Source organism: Photinus pyralis, unplaced genomic scaffold (assembly GCF_008802855.1).
Source record: "Photinus pyralis isolate 1611_PpyrPB1 unplaced genomic scaffold, Ppyr1.3 Ppyr1.4_LG8, whole genome shotgun sequence".
NCBI classification, from domain to species: Eukaryota; Metazoa; Arthropoda; class Insecta; order Coleoptera; family Lampyridae; genus Photinus; species Photinus pyralis.
In genome coordinates, this window is record NW_022170819.1 from 16,167,322 (window position 1) to 16,185,296 (window position 17,975).

The 17,975-nt window shown below is 34.7% G+C and overlaps 1 protein-coding gene and 1 long non-coding RNA gene across 3 annotated transcripts; both read left to right on the plus strand.

The window, feature by feature from the left end:
- Nucleotides 1-42: 42 nt before the first annotated feature.
- Nucleotides 43-3,677, plus strand: LOC116179788. The gene is made up of 2 exons (XR_004147039.1): nt 43-1,817; nt 1,877-3,677. It is a non-coding gene; the product is annotated as an uncharacterized LOC116179788 (long non-coding RNA).
- Nucleotides 3,678-6,833: 3,156 nt separating this feature from the next.
- LOC116178344 (RING finger protein unkempt) lies at nt 6,834-17,305 on the plus strand. Of its 2 annotated transcripts, none has more exons than XM_031497814.1 (8): nt 6,834-6,935; nt 7,036-7,245; nt 7,441-7,724; nt 7,773-8,111; nt 10,887-11,005; nt 11,054-11,243; nt 11,301-11,411; nt 14,491-17,305. In XM_031497814.1, exons 1-8 carry the CDS (start codon nt 6,877-6,879, stop codon nt 15,393-15,395), a joined length of 2,217 nt encoding a protein of 738 aa, XP_031353674.1. In that variant the 5' UTR covers nt 6,834-6,876; the 3' UTR covers nt 15,396-17,305. The 2 variants fall into 2 exon arrangements, with proteins under 2 accessions (XP_031353674.1, XP_031353673.1); XM_031497813.1 differs by having other exon boundaries at nt 6,843-6,935; nt 7,021-7,245.
- Nucleotides 17,306-17,975: the final 670 nt, after the last annotated feature.

Sequence of the window (17,975 nt, forward strand, 5' to 3'; positions counted from 1 at the left end):
TTGCCTAAAATCATTGCGGCACGCGATTTTGGCGCTCGATGCCGTTCCAGTTACAGAGTATATAGTTCAATGAAAAATATATACAGATATCTCCAAACAGGTGGAACAATCCCTAACATTACAGTTACTAGAATCTGATAACTTCCGCCATTTTTTGGCAAAAATCAGGCGTTCTCTCTCTTACACACGAGCCCAACGGATTGCGGTACTTTCTATATTTAGTGACTTTAGGTATTACATCTATAGCAAGCTTTTCCTTAGTTTGCGCACACGTCAGCGGTATATTATGAAGTCATCACTGAGTATGTTTACATAGCATCATGCAACCAATGGAAGAGAATAGCTGGCCATACACATAGAGGTTGATCCGTCGCTGGTTTAAACTGCGACAGATAAATGTCAGTTTGATGTGTCACTGTCATGGTTAAATCTGGTTGTCACTGTGGTACTTGATACCTAGAGCTAAAGTACCTTTTAGATATCTGCATGTCCTTTTCACATTCCGCCAACCACTTTTAGCTGGGTTCTGCAGCTGTCTGGATACTAGTCCTACAGCAATGCTATGTCTGGACATGTTCCGACCATGAGATAAAAGCATCTACTGCATCTCTGTGTGGAAAATCCTTCTGTACAGGATTACATAATATGATGCAAAGGAAAGTGGATGATGTAGATCCATTATGCAAAAGCGCTTCAGAATCTTCTTCATATAGGATTCTTGCTTTATTGTAATGGATCCGTCAGCGTCGCCTACTTGCTCTATCTCTAAACTTAAGTAGAATGATGCCGGTTTTTCAGTAATCTTCAATTTTTATCTCAGATCAGATAAAAAGTCATGTATGAGTTTCTCATCACTTGCTGCTAAAGACCATCAACAATCAGCGTCACTGTACTTAAAATCCATTTCAAGAAGGATCTCTTTAGAGCAGCAGTTCCAGCACCTTGGTACTTGTTTCAAACGATACAAGGTTTAGTGTAATCAACAGACCTTTGAAGATCAATCACTTGTATTTTCCTTCTAAATTTCTGATTTGAACTTTTGTCGAAAATCTTTCCATCTTGAACATGTTACGTACCTTATTACTTCTCCAGTCCTGGGCCCATAACCTGTTCGCTTCACTTTTAGTGCAACAGTGAAATTGGAGCGTGTATAGAATTAACTCATCTCTTTGAATGGACATTCTATTTTCTAATGACAGCATTGACAGCAGTAAAAACATTTTTCATAATTTGTTTTAAACAATATGTCGATGGTATTAAGTCATAAAACCATAGTAACTAACTTTTACATTATTAAACCATCATCAATGTAACCAGCTTTAATAATGAACGCCGATATACATGCAACCATTGAACGTGTGTTTTAACTAAATGGAGTTTCGAATCGCTGCTTGTGTGAAACTATCAACATCGCTAACAAGTTTCTTACATTGGCTTGTTTTTTAGGACTTTCTAGAGGTTTGTCCAATTTAGAAATTTGTTAAATAGGAGTTACCGTTCGCAGGGTAATATTTAACGCATCTCTCTTACTGCTGCAAATAATAAAAGTGGACCACCATTATCTCTTTCTCGAATAAAATTAATATGTTGCTTACTTTTTCTTAGTTAACTCGATTTGGGTTATACCACTTTTGGCGCAGAATATCGCAGTGAGGCTTATGGAAGAAATGCTTCTATATTTTGATCATTATGAAACTAATGGATTCTTTATCGGCTAATGTAGCAAAATATGATAATATAATGAAAATGGTAGCAAACGTTTGTCAAATTTCACGTGCCGCAATGTAAACATAAACTACTACAATTTCGATTGACAGGTAGCGTGAAAACAAAAAAATAATTACATATGACCGATACATCTATCTTTCTCTTTCAGGGCCAACTGTGAATTTAAATTTTGTTACTCACTTGGTGTTTTCAAGCATTTTACAAACGACCAGATGTACAATACTCACGCTACTTAATAATCATGTTTTGATTTTTTTATAATAATAATAATATATTTTAACCTTTTAGCTGTAGCTATTTAACAATAGATGAGGCAAGTCAGTACAAATACATATAGTATATATAAAATAACAACAGATAAAACACGAATGAGACAACAATTTAGAAATTAACTCATTACAACAAATACTACGTGCATTCTTATTACTTTTTGAATCAATGGTTCTGAAAATGATGTTTAAGGGTCGATTCTACAATGCAGGTATATACCGAGAATAAACGTCAACGGTTATGTTGGGTACCATTGCCTCAACCAATAGAATATAGGTTGCTATGGCAGTTATTCCAAGGATATCTTATTCAGTGTAAAGATGTAATTGTAGAACCAGCCCTTAGACTCTCTTGGATTAGAGTAATTTTTGACATTGTTCCAATCAGTATGTGCTACATTTAACAAACTTCTTGAGTCATTCCCACGAACTTATAAATTAAGATGGACTGCTAATGCTGAATTGACAAATGACACCTACATGGGGGCAGCCATGATGTGCACTCACTTGGCGCGAAATTCAAATCAGCTAATAAACCAGCATTAACCTCTCGTTTTCTAAATAAATTACTCTGACACATGTCATTTTCCAAGGCTGCAATAGTCTCAAAACTTGAGCACTAGGAAAATTCCCCTAGAAAATAACTAAAACGTGCACCTCATGGCCGCGCCCATGCTAGGGCCATTTCTACCTCTATGCAACTGTTTGATCAGCAGTCCATCTTAATTTATAAGTTCGTGGTCATTCCTTTAACTTAACCTTTCATAATTTGATACTGCAAAAACAAAAGAAAATTTCCAATGCTTGCTATGTAAATAGTCTAGCATTTTTTGTATCTTTAGATAACCGAACCTCTCATTGCAAATGTTTCACATTACGCAAAGAGGCTAGAATAGCTTTGGGATATTACGGCAAAATCGTCCTAGCCCTGTCCGTTCTTAGACTGTGTCCGTAAGGCATTTCTGTTTGTAAACTGCCAGAATCTGTGCGTGACTTTTGACGTAGAATATATTCAATATGGTATATCTCAGGCTACCATCATGTGTGATAAGTAAATTGAAATTTTATTAAGGCATTTAAGTAATTACATGTATGCATATCGATTGCGAGATGTATGGCCCGGACAAGTGTGAACTTAACTTTTTTGCGACTTTCTCATGTTAGTTGGTTTGAATTTATTGGCATATTTATACCTCCAAGTGGTCCTTAAGTCCTATAGTAAGTTATACAACTGAAAAACGGAATTTGTCATATTTAAACTAATTGATTTAATGTCGAAAGTTGTATAAACGTATAGGACTTTTGGCCTATGACATTCTACACAATAAAGAGACAACAGGAGAAATTTATAAATCACAGCCGTTTCTTTATTAGTGTGGAAAGTGAATGGCGTTTGTTGTGATTTAACAATTTAGGCAGGTGCACGTTATACGTATTAATTTAACGACACGTGATTGTATTCCATCTTAATTTTATTATTATTACTCGCTGAATGCTTTTTAATTGTTGCGTCTTTTTGAATTTTATACTTACTGTGATAATTTAGTCAGTTTTAAATTCGTAGATGTGCTTTTTTATGTACAAAAGAAAAAAAATGAAATTTGTTACGAACTGAAAAATGATTATGCATGACATTATCATAAATGGTACAAGAAAAAGTAGAGGTAATATTTTGTAGTTTAGAATTTATAAGATATACATTATCTATTTTGGAAAAGTAGCGAAGTAAGGAGAAAACTGTTATACAAGCGTAATTAAGTCTTGCTTCCATTGTAATATTTAAGAAAGGTGGTTGCGTTTATAAGAATCTATGATTTGTTTCTTATAAATGTCGCAAATGAGGCTTCTAGGGTTGAGTCTTTCGGCGCAATTGCATTTAATGTTGTGCAAACAACAATGGAGAAATGTTTTTAATAATAGGCTTGAGAGTAGAAATCGGAGTTTTTATATTCAAATAACTGTGCTAGCAATCATCCAATGGTGGCCATCCTCATTTCATTGCTATTATTCTCTCATACCAAATTAGAAACAGATTATATTGATTGTTACATTTTACAGTAATTTTAGATTCTAGTCACAAGCAAGAGTGTACATTTTATATTCTATGAATATTGTTTTCCTTTTTTGTTTTTTATTACCCAATTTTATTGGATAGGATTTGTATGTGGAAATTTGTAAATAAAAATTATTTCTAACATGAATTATAATTTTGTTATATTACACCAGCGGTCTCCAAACTACTATCACTTCGCATAATTTGACTTCGAACGAGTCTGCAGGAATGATGTTCAAGAATACAGCTGAAAATATGATCAGTAGGCCTGCGGGAAATTGAGAAGCAATTAATGTACTGTTGAAAAGTTTGGAGACCCCTGTATTCGACGAACCTCATCTTAGTAGGCAGGCACAATACATCTTTTAGTAACTGAAATAACTGTTGGGTGAGGGCGCTTCACGATTTGTAATTCGCGAATGGGTCACTGTTGTTTTCAACACAGTCACAGCCTGCTTTATGCTTTCAGTACCACTGCGCCAATACAATCTTTCTGTGTGTAATGCCTGAACGAACAGAGGGAATGGATACCCAATTAAACTGTTTTTATTGCAATGTATGTGCAGCACCAGAGACGCTTTTTGACCAAAAAAACGCAGAAAACTGAGCAGGATAAAAACTGGAAGAGCAAGTGGTGGCTTCATGGCACGCAATTGTTTCCTAAGATCCCGTATAAGGTTAACGTTCGCTCATCGGATTACTGAGTGAAATACATTTTTTAGCAATTGTAACATGTAACGAAATACATTGCAAATGGTTTGCTTAGCAAAATTAAGTCAAGACTAACCTTAATTAAAACAAATGTAATGAATATTACTGTCCGCTTCTATCACATGGTTCGCTCTCTTACATCGATGCGTACACCACGAGCAGCTATTACTTTGCGTCCTTCTCTTTCACATGGAACAGTATGATTGTCACAATTTTAAATAGCGCGCAAGCAAGAAACATGTGTATTTGTTCTGTGTGAAGATAAGGGCGCGGCGTAACAACTGCTCGTGATGTAGTGTAGGCATGAAATGTAAGAGAGTACGCATGCGCTCTCTCCATGTGATAGAAGCAGACAGGAATATTAATTTTAATTAAGGGTAGTCTTGACTTAATTTTTTTAGGCAACCATTTGCAATGTGTAAGATTGCTAAAAAATGTATTCCAAACGTAGGATTTACCAAATTCTTTGCTCCTATTGCTTAAGTGATACTGACCAAATAGAACAGAGGATTGAGGAGCATCATTTAAGAATACGCGCGTCAAGAACCAGCAGTTGCGGGACTCGCATTTGAGAATATAAAGGCTCTGACTCGAACACCACACGATAACTAGCCCTTATGATCAGGGAAGCGATCGACACACTCATAGGGAAGACAACTTTAATCTTACTGGGAACCTGGACCCCGGTCATTAATACTCTGCAGGATACTGGGGAAAGAATGTAAATTGTGAGATCAGAGAACATCTCCAATTTCCTGCACTGCCTGTCTAGCCAATTATACAGACAAACCATCCCATTCCTATCTCTGAATATGCCGACTGTATACCTATAATGTCTTAGGAAACATTTAAAAGTTTGGTCTTACAAACAGCAGTCTGCCTCGCCAAAACCTAATTGATTTGCGTTTAATCCTGAGCTTTGGTATTAAGACTAAAACCTTTGGCACTATCCAATCCCAGTGGGATCTAAGATAATCCCGTGCTAATACGGGATTATCATTTTGTACCTTATAAACTTGCTTATAACCATTATGAACAAACATTATTATTTAAACTCAGAAGCGGAATCCTAATTTACATAGTCCCGGGCTTTGGGGTCTATTGTATCTCTGCAACTTTACAGTTTCGGTCCCTCTTAAGATGTATCCTTTAAGAGGATCTACTTTGAGGCCGATCTGTGCACGTCTTTTCATTCGACACACGTCCTGTTCAATCTCCCTTATGAGTATCCTCCTCTGACACTCCGCCCTTGAGATATGAGGGATAATAACCAATCACCCTGATCCTAGTGACACTGTCTAATTGGGGTATAAACGCACCCACTATGCAGCCAATCAAATGTCTTAACACCCGGATCAGTGATAATCACATGTTATCATTATCATTATTTTTGTGTAACTGGAACCTAGATTTTATAGCTCACAACTATCGTGAGCAAATATGTTTTGCCTCACAAGAAAGGCATGGTATAATAGGTGTACTGAAAAATAATTTATTTCAACCCGTAGCAATACTTTGAAAGCTTAACTGTATGATGTGTTGCCTAACGTATGTTCTTAGAGACCTTTGGACACATAATATAAAACATATCTTTCATTTAGAATGAATTATATTTATTTATTGAATTTATTTCAGTAACCGTACACAAAATGAAATTTTAACTAAAATTGTACCAAGTATAATCTTTAGAGGTCTTGTTTACACCCACCCTGTACATATATACACATACCCAATGAAAACGGTTATTTTAAATGTGAAACCCCCAAAGAAGACCCGCCACTGGCAAAATCAAATTAAAAATAAAACAAATGAATATTACGGAATATACGTTTGGAATGAAGTGCTTGGAGGAAAGGATGATAACAAATCGTCAGATAATAGGGTTTTGTATGTTGGAAAGCGTATCTTTAGATATAGATTGGGAAGAATCGATTGAAATTGTTGTTGTTTTTTTATGAATTGGTGCATCCTTAGTTGCATTAAAACCAAAACAGAATTGTCCTTGACTATTCAAAATTCGGAAATGTTAACGGTCACGTGATAAGAGTATTGAATTTTAATTGGCGATTCGGAAGCGTGCCTTGCGCATTGATCGTGCGCGCTAGTGATTACAAAATGCCGTCGGAGTCTAAACCTTTGTTGACAACTCAACCAGAGAAACCAAATCATTATTCGTAAGTATATTTTTAGTGCATTAAACGTATCATGACGTCAACTGTACTAAATTGGGCATATTTTCGAATGCATATATATGTGTAGATCACTTTCTCGTAGATATTTGAAGGAATTCCGCGTCGAGCAATGCCCGCTTTTCTTACAACACAAATGTACACAGCATCGTCCATTCACATGTTTTCATTGGCATTTTATGAATCAAAGGAGAAGAAGGCCTGTCCGAAGAAGAGATGGCACATTTAATTATAGCGCCGACAATTATTGCACAAAATACGACGAAACGACGGGAATTTGTCCTGATGGAGATGAGTGAGTACACCTTTTTTTGGTTAACCTGTCTGTTTTGGATGTTGTGGGTGTGACATTTGAAACATTTCACTTTATTATCTATTTTCAACACATCTCTCAACAAAAAAATGGCCTTTTTATTTTTATCGTCCACTAACTTGACCTTACCAATGTAAACAGATCCTACCTCAATCAAATTAAAATGATGATTTTTAGCTGTCCTTATCTGCATCGCACAGCTGGAGATACTGAAAGGCGATATCATTTACGATATTACAAAACTTGTATGTGCGTCCACGACACCGATTCAAGAGGGTACTGTGTTAAAAACGGACTGCACTGCGCATTTGCTCACGGCATAAATGACCATCGGCCGCCGGTTTACGACATTAAGGAAATCCAAGCGCTCGAAGCGGCAGAAACGGAAGGCAACAATGCAAACGGGCCAAACGCCTTGGATAAGGAACGTAATTTAATGAACGAGGATCCTAAGTGGCAAGGTACGTCGTTACAACCGTAAACGCAGCATTAATCGCGTTCAATTCCAGATACAAACTACGTGCTGGCCAATTATAAAACGGAACCGTGCAAACGACCGCCGCGATTGTGTAGACAAGGCTACGCCTGCCCACAGTATCACAATAGCAAAGATAAAAGGCGAAGTCCTCGGAAATTTAAGTACAGGTCGACGCCGTGTCCGAACGTGAAGCACGGCGAAGAATGGGGCGAGCCGGGCAATTGCGACTCAGGCGACTCCTGCTCGTACTGTCACACGCGAACCGAGCAGCAATTTCATCCTGAAATCTACAAAAGTACAAAGTGCAACGACGTTCAGCAGTCTGGGTACTGTCCGCGTGGCGTCTTCTGCGCATTCGCACATGTCGAACGTAAGCGATCTGACTTAATAATAATTATCTCCCAACAACAAAAATATTTCTACACGGGGTGTTCGGCCAAGTCGATTATTATAAAGGAAATTTGGATGTCTGGTACGTTAAGTTAATGCAATGAGTCTCGATTAAAATATTTTTAGTTTTGCCGGAAGTGACCCAACATATTCATTTGTTAATGCCAGTCACAGAACCGGCGTCAGGTGTTCTGTGGCTGGCTTTTTTCATAATCATTGTAACATTTTGAATTTTTAGTTGCCTTTGATTTTTTATCAAAACTATCAGGAAACAAATGCCATCGTGTCACAAAACAAGATGCAAATTAATTTTTTTGCATAATTGTCAATTACCGGACTTTTTTTGTCAAAAAATCGTGGAAGGTGTCGCACAATAGGTAAGAAGTAGGTCTCTTTTGAGCAACACTTTTTTTTATTAGGTTTAAGTTGGGCTTCTGAATTGGTATCGTTCGCTTCATTAAAAACATAGTTCTCATTGGGTACAAAAATGTCTGGGTTTAATTTACTGAAGTGAAGGGTCGCGATTTTGCTTGGCGGAATAATTCCAGAAGCAACATCTCATAAGATAATTTATCCAAGGTGAATTTTCATTTTTTTTTAAATATTGCTACCTACGAATGTAATAAAATTTATTTATTTTGTTTTAGTTTATTTTATTATCTGAAATAATCAGCCCATGGGTTTTCAGCACCCCTTTTTTTTTGTATCCGGAACTGAAACGTCAAAGTTTAATAATACAGTAGATAAATTTTTCTTTAGAGCAGGTGGCGCAGCGGTGAAAACTTTCTTTATCATCGGAAATTCTGATCATGAATCTTTGGGGGAAGAATTTTTTTGGAGGCCACTGATTGTTTTGTGAGCGAATATACTCCAGGGGAAGAGTTTTCTTGCAGAACCGAATTTACCTGGGGAGAATGTTTTTGGAGATGAGTATTCCAGGGGCAAACTTTCACAAGATAGTGCGGGAGGCAAATCTTTCTGATTTCATAGATATACAGAGTGTTTCTAAATATGATCTAAATTCGTTGGCATATTTTATGACTAAAAGTTCGTATACATATAGATCGGCAAACGCTTCGTTACCAATCTACGGGGTGTTATAATTTCACTGTACACTTTACAAATACAAGAGATTGTGCAAATAGAACCAGGGTCTACTGGATCATTTTAAAAATTTTCCTTTCATTTTACCAACTACCGAAACTTGATTTTTATTTTTTTTTCTGGATAACTGTCGTAAATACGAAAAAATTTCGAGAGACCAAAAAGGTTCCAAAACAAAATTCTTACTTTACAATCTACCACTGGCGCACCGAAAAGAAGTTCAGTAGTAGAAAGTGGAACATGACCCCTGAAAAAACACCTTATAGATTCTCACTACCATTGACATGAGCAATACATCACTGGCCTCTCAGCAGGAGAAATAAAGAAAAAACTTCAACTTTTGCATCCTTTGGTAACACAAAGCCTTTGCGAATTTATATTTATATGAACATAAAATAAGGCAAAAAATTGGCTCCATCCGTATTTACCTCATAACACCCTGTATAATATGTTGACGGTTTCTTTAGCCGTTTATGAAATATTTGGATTTATTTATTTTTATAAATTTGGGTTACATTTTATTTATTGACAACAAATATTAAAAAGTAAGGTTGACCTAGGTTTTTTCCAGGGTAAAAATAATAATATATTAATAAATAATAATGGCCATTTGTGTTATTATGGTAACTGCGATTTCGTAAAACAGTTTGACAATATACTATAAATACTAATATTTAAAAAACGACTAAAGCAAATGTCAACATATATATTTTTGAAATGAAGGAAAAATATACAGAGCGTTCTATTAAAAATTTACCAATTTCCTATATTAATTTGTTGCTTTTTGTACTTTACATTTTCTGGCGATTTATGATAAATCCCTTTGTATTTTAAGTTTTTTTCTATGTCTTATAATAATCACGTTGTCTAAATATATGGAATAACCCTGTAGAGCAGGCGGGGCGCCTCACCCCGATAAGTTTTGACCGACTCGCTAATATAATTCATATTTAATACTTCATACGGCCCGCCAAGTTATATTAAAAATTCAAATTAATTAATTTTGGAAGGGCTAACTGTTGGTAAACGATATAAAACCTGAGGTTGGTGTCAGGAAAGGTTTTTTTGTTTAAACACAACAAACAAATAAAATTGTAAATAAAAAACATTTATTAAAAAAAAGTTTTTTGTGTACCTCACAATTTATTCTCAATAAATGCACAATTCGCTAAAATCGGCAATCAATAGATGGCGCTGTAAAACAATAACCAACATCATCAAACTTAAACGATTAATATACGCATAAAACAACACATTTGACTAAAGCAGTGCCGGGTTAACCATCAGTCAGAGTAGGCAGCTATCTAGGGTCTGATGCCGTTGGGGCGCTCCATATTTTTTTTTCAAATATCTGGTCGTTATTAGGGCCACTTGTAGTTTGACAGCCCTAATTTAAGTTATTAAGAATACCTTAGAAAGAGGGGAAACAACTTATTTTGATAGTGTGAGTACTAAGTTATGTCCTTACCTACAATGTGAAAAAACTCGAGATTTGACATGCTGTTGCTGATCCAAGTTTCATTTAAAAACAAAAAATGAGATTAGGCAAATTGCATTGATATTCTGCTAATAAATATTATGCCAAAGTTTTTGTTGTTGGGAATTTATAGGATTTTTTTGGTTGAGCTTAACAATTTTTCTCATTTCACAGAGGAGATGGGGGTTTCTAGAGATAGCGCACCGTTAGACGGCGGCACGAATCTTGCCGAAATATTATCCAACGCTCTTCCTCAATCGCTAGACAAAAAGGAAAAAAGTAGTGAAAGTTCGGTAAGTTTTCCCTCTTCTCGAGTCCGGTAATTATTGTTCCCATTACAGAATGGAAGTGGAGAAGTGTCCGAGTCAGGTTCAATGTCTTCAATAGGTTCAAATAGTAGTTCCCATAATAAGGCCCCCGGGTCGCAACTAACGCATAAGTCTTTATCTTACAGTAGGGCAAGTAATTCGTTGGGAACGAGACGTGAATTAACAAAGCAATTATTGGCTTTAGATAACGATATAACGTTAGGTATGTATATTTTGAACCTCGTTTTGAACAGTGTGGTTATGTATACTTGACTTTCAGATGCTTTGGAACGAGAGCAGCGGAAGCAAACGTTGTGTCTAGCGTATACTGGAATAGGACCTCCAGTCTCTTATTTTAGTACCGGGAATGATACTGTTGAGAGTGTAGTTGGTAGGTGTTTTTTTTTATTTCTACGTTACCCTTCCTCCCCTTCAGTGTGGCATATCAATTTGCTGTGATCTATATAATTTGCCATTTCATTCTTTAATAAATAATAAAATTGCCTGTATTAAAACTATATTCATGTGGCGCTTGTACGACACAATGTTATAGTCGTTGCACTTATTATTTTTTTTATTTATTTAGGAGTTAAGAGGTGAAGGTTTCTCTAAATTTTTCCTTGTTTAGGGGGTGTCCGGGGAGCGTCTGGGCAGGGTCTCATTTGTAGTCCAGCTTTTAGGATACTGGCACGGCTGAAATGATAAATATTTTATTTGGTTTGATTGTCGGTGTGAAATTTCACTAGACCTGGCAACATTGCGCTTGCAATAGACAATTTTTATACAGGGTGTTTGGTTTTTTGTACTGCCCTAAACTACAATTTTTTATATGGAACACCCTATGCAGTGTGTCCCAGATCGGGTGAGATTGCATGGGTAACTTTCTTATTATTAAAGATAGAGAATTGGTTAAATGGACAATGTTTTGCAGTTTTAGATCCTTATTTAAAATTTCCTTGTGGAAATTCAAAATGTCGAATAGGTTCGATGTAAATTCAAAAAAAATTAAAATTGGTCATTTCCTTTAATGTCTTATATCATCGAAAGTACAAGAGATGCAAAAAAGTTTTATATAAAAGTCTTTAATACGCCTAATTTAGAATTGATGTCAAAACAAAATTCAAGATGGCTACCTTTGAGGAATATTTACCAACTTCCTAAAGTTAAATAGGCGCCATATTGGATTTTTGGATTATTTGATAGATTTTTTAATTCTCTTTTCAACGAGCTATCATAGCATAAGATTGAAAATAAAATACCAGTTATATCAACGGTTTTTGTATTTTAATCAAGTAGGCTATGGTGAATTAAAAAAAAAAGCAAAACAAAATCTATTCGAGGCAACAAAACGATGAAAATAATTACATCAGATGTTTAAAATATCAGGGGCGCACTCATGGGAGGGGGGTTTGAGCGTTACAACTCCCTCCAAAATTTTATATAAGGTGTGCAGGTGTCAGGTTAAAGTGTAACGATTTGCCGATCGTGGAGGAACTCACATATAATAATTGTCATATATTTTTGTTTGTTTAATAAACTACTTCATTACAAACATAAATTTTTTTTTTGGGACGTAATGCACTTAGAATGCAAGACTACAAATCAAATACTGATGATGTATAGTTGAAGTGATCAGATATTTGTGAAATTTTGCATATGGACATAATTTCGTATTCTAAACAACTTTTTTAAATAACAGTTCGCTGTATTATTGACAGAAATGGCACTTTACCTAAACATCAAATTATTTTTTTCTTAATGCCACGGCCATCTTGGATTTTAGAAAGCAAAAAACTGAAATTATTTTTCGATCAAGCAGGCCGGTATTTATATTGAATATTATTTGCAATTGCATTTCATACATTAAAATATTTTTATTGCAGACATCTAGGTTTCTATGACAAACGATAGATGGCAGGATTGTTTAAAACGAGAATTCCTTGCTTATCGGAAGATATTTATTAGTTCCAAACATTTTTAATGCCAAATAAGATACAAAAAACGACTCTGGGGGGCTAATCCAATGGTCCCCGCATTCTCCAGACCACCTCTTTTTTTCTCTGGCGTAAAATCAGAGAGACCTCCAGTAGTTTAGCCAAAATCAATTATCTTTAATAAGAAAGTTTTTGGGGCATTAAACAAATCGACTAAATTCGTGAAACGTCCCCTAGCGCCCAAACGATTAGAGATAGCTGAATTCTGTTAGTAAGAAAGTAAATGAATATCGCATTGTTAGTCAAAAATGCAAGTGCAAATTTTTAATGGAACATCCTGTATATATTTTTCAACAATATATAGTAGCTTTGTTCGCGGATGCAATTCTGAACGAATTCAGAATTGGTGCCTATTTATGAACCAATCCGTGAACACGGAACTGGTACTAAAAATCCCAAACTCGTTAAACCATGAACGCTATTTTTTAAACTGTGCATGCGTATCGTCCCGGTACTGGCTCAGAATTGCATCCGCGAACAAAGCTAATATGTTGATATCCGCTTTAGCCATTTTTGAAATATCAACATTTATAGTATATTTATCAAATTGTTTTACCAAATCCTAGTTGCCACAATAAAACAAATGGCTATTATTATTTATTATTAATTAATATATTATTTTTACCATGGAAATAACTTGGACCAACTTTACATTTAATATTGATTTTGAGATTTTGAATACACAAAATTAACCAAAATTTACAAAAATAAAAAATAAATAAATGCAATCAAAAGGGCCAAAGCAAAGGTCAACATATTATATATTTTTGAAATCTGAAAATATGTAAGTATTCAAAATTTTATGAATGTACAGGGCATTCCATTAAAACTTTACCATATTTGCATTTTTCACTTTTTCCAATATTCATTTGTTTTTTTAATTTTACATTTTCTGGCGTTTTATGATAAACCCCACAACTTTTTCTATCTGATACTAAATGCTCTACGTGCTGTCTAAATGCCTATATGGAATAACCCTGTACTGTGTTTTTGTCACTTATTAACAACAATAATTTGTTTTGTTAATTTAATTTTAAAAAAGTATTTACCCTAAAAAAATTATCACACCATTTTAATTAAAAAATGTTATTTTTTTAAATATTACTAATTTCATTTTATAACTGTTCAACCCTTATAAACAGCACCACGATCGCAATGCAATGTTTAAAAACTACTTTTAATAAATAAAAATAGAAAAAAACCTAGTCAGTATTACCCTGAAAAATAAAACGAGTGACGAATTCTGTCTGTTAGAAGTTTCAATTACGAACTAAACTGTCAAAGTGTCATTAGCTGTCAATTTCAAAGATCCAAGCGTGGTATTGTTTGATTTATATTTATATTTTTTAAATTTTGTGCTGTTATATATTTTTTCTGTGTGTGTCGATCTTCAAACACAGCGCCATCTACTACCTTCTTATTATGAATGCAGTATATTTACATGTTGCTTATTTCTAAAAGATTATTTTATTGCAGGTAACGCCCTAGATGAACTACAATTAGATGACGCATTAAATTTATCGGCCCTCGACCGAGACCTGGAGTCGGAATCCACATCCGTAACGAACTCAATATCCGTAGGATTGGCATCATCGGCGGGTCTATTAGGCAGTTCGGCTCCCGTAAACATCCCGGGCGCTAGAACGGGTTTAGTGGGCGGTTTCAGTCCGACGAGCAATAGTCCCTTACTTCAAACGAATTTCTTAACGCCCGCTCGATTTTCCCAATCCGACCAGATGGACTCGTTTCTAAATCACTCGCAAATTCAATTAAGTAATAGTACGTCGAAGTTAAATTCATTCCAGAACTTCTTTGACTTCTCATCTCAAAACATTTCACCGAACAACTCTAGGAATCACAACAACTTTAGCATATCTCCGAGTCTAAGTAGTAATTTAGAAGTCGCAAGGTTAAGGGACGAACTGCATAATGCTCGTCTACAAATTAGTAATTGGGAGGAAAGACTGGTACAAGCGCGGACCGCGTGCGACGCGTGGCAGCGCGAGACGGAAGAGGCGAACCGAAAAGTACAATTAGCCGAGACTAAATTGAACGAAACGATGACGCAGTTCGGCAGTCTCAAGCAGGAGTACGAGAAGCTGCAGGGCGGTCCTCATCTACACAGTATTACACAAGTTTCCGAGTTAAGTAAACTATCGCTTAGCCTTTTAAAGAACATACATTCGCAACTTAGACAAGATCTCGAAGAAATTGAGAAAGTTTTATACAGGGAAACGGCATCGAAATGCATGGTTTGTGAGGAAAGAAATAGGACGGTTACGTTAAATTGTAATCACTTTGTTTTGTGTAGCACATGCGCTTTGACTCAAACCGAATGTCCCTACTGTCAAACACCTGTAAATTTGAGTAATAATATTTGAGGTTAAGATTCATAGGTGGGCATGCAATATTACTGTGAAATTTTTCCAATTTTGCATTTTTATGCTTAGTTTCATTGTCATCTGTGCGTTGTAATTGCTACTTATATTGTTGACACATTGAGCTTTATTCTAATCTACATTGTACAAATGTAAAACATTGCGAATGTGTTTTGTTTTTCATTCATAATCTGACTGTCATTTTCAAAGGTTGTTAAACAATTTTTGATTAGGAATTGTGTGCTGTGACAACGAGACATTCTGTATATTTTGTACCGTAGAAGAGCACAGATATATTGCATGCATTAACAAATTTTATTACAAAATAATTAGGTTTATAGAATTCTGGCGATTTTTTAAAATTGTTTATTTCGTTGTTAATTAGTAAACATCACTTTCAAATTATTTGGGAGTAACTCGCACCGAGGATAATTGGACTTGTGGCAGTTACAGTAGTTTTAAGTCTCGTGCGGGTTCCTCTATCTGCAGGATCTATGTATATATATTGTGTTATCGTGATTATTTTAAGCTAGGTTTAAAAATAAACTGTTTTAAGGGATCGCATTATATTTTTCTTTAGGTTTTAGTTAGTAAAATGAGTTAATTTTGAATAGACTGAATTTTTTGCTGCACTATAAACATATCAGTGTTATTTATTTTGGAGCAAAAGAACCTATTTTTATATATTGATTATTTTGTGATAATTTTCCACTCATAAGTTATGTACTAATAATAATAATAATGGAAAAAAAGAAAGATAGTCGTAAGTGCAGCGAGAATTCGTCCTCGCATTTGACCATAATTCATTTCCTTTCTGTTGTAATGGTGTTGGACGCTAATTGACAGATACTAAAAAAAGACAGTAACCAAATTTTTTGCTTTGGGAACGAAAAATCTGGACATTTTTGACTTTTTTCAATACACGCTATACTTATAACTTTAGCTAGTGAGTAATGAATTAAATTGTAGCGTATTAAACGTAGTGGGCCTATAGTTATTATTCGTTCGTAGAGTGTACGTTTCGGTAAGTCGAGAGATTGCACGTTTTTTCACGCAATTCGGTGATGGTGATTGTGTGTATTGTTGTGTACTGTTTCAAACATTGTTAATGCAGGTATGTTTTTAGATGAATTTGCGAAACTTAAACAAAATTCTCTTTTATTAGCACTATACTATTTACGGGTACTAGGAAATTGTTGCAATTATGTTATCGCAAACTTTCGTCTTACTAAAATTTCTAGAATATGTTTAAAAATTGTCTTACCTATTTGCCCCATTACATTGAAGTTTATTAGACACTCGTTATTCATTTTGATAGTTTAAATTTTAATTTATGATGTAATTGTGTAATTTAAATATATATATTATATATATACTATATTATAATTAGATCTCTTTTGTTTTCCTTTCTATTGTTGGAGTCATAGCAAACTACTTATTTGCTATCTTATAATCAAAAAAAGTAACTTTCGATATGAACTGTTGCATGTATTTATTCAATTGTTTTTACAACGCTGATATAGACATGAATCTAACTATACAAGTACAAAATAAATTAAGTAATTCATTCTTGACAAAATTTACGTACAGTTTTATATATATTAGTGTTTTTAAGAAGTTGAATGCATTTCTTTAATTTTACGCAGATTGTGTACCTTTCGATTCAGTTTTTTCCTGTATAAATAATCCGAATCTGCGTACAATTAAGAGGCAAAACAATTTTGTAATGTAAGTACAAAGGGTCGAGATGAAAAGTAGTATTTTGGCAATATATGTGTTATGTGGTGTAGATTAATATTTTTAAACTTTAAAGAAACGGTTAATTGTGAGTATCGTAAGAATTGTCGTTGGATTAGAAAGTTATGTACCGCTTTTATAATTTATTTGTCTCTATAATAAATTTCTCAATTAAGGTTTCTTCAAATTTATATGTAAAATCATTTTCGTGTCGACTATATTCAATTTACATAATAAAATAAGAGATATCTAATCATTTCTATTTAGCTCTCATCAAAGAGATCAGTCTTAGCAGTTTTCAAAATGAAATTTACAAAGGACATGGATCTTGTTGATACATGTTTGCAATGTTTACAAAAAAATTTGATTCTGCACAAGGATCAATTTCTGACCACCATATTGGCGATTTGATGGCATTAGGAAAGTAGTAAAAAATAAGCCCATTGCTAACAGGGGGGGCAGGAGGGGAACGATTTCGAGGGGCTCTTATAGGCGCAAAATATGTAGATCCGTTCCCGCTTTCGCCGTCTTATTTAAAAAGCATGGTCATTTTAACAATTTTTGCTATTTTTAAATAACTTTGTAATTTTCAAAAAATTTTAATCAAACATCCTGTAATCAACATATAATTCAGTCTAAGTAACGTCTAAATTTAACTTTAATCATTTATTGTACTGATTATTGTAGTTCATGCCCTGATGAAGTGAATAAACATTCACGAAAATTTGACCTGAAAAAGAATTATTATCGTAATTGGTGCTGATATCCAGTATAGTCTAATATTAGCATTAGCGTAGTATTCCTTGTAGTCAGGGCCCCAGAGGATTTGACCTTGCAAATTTCTGA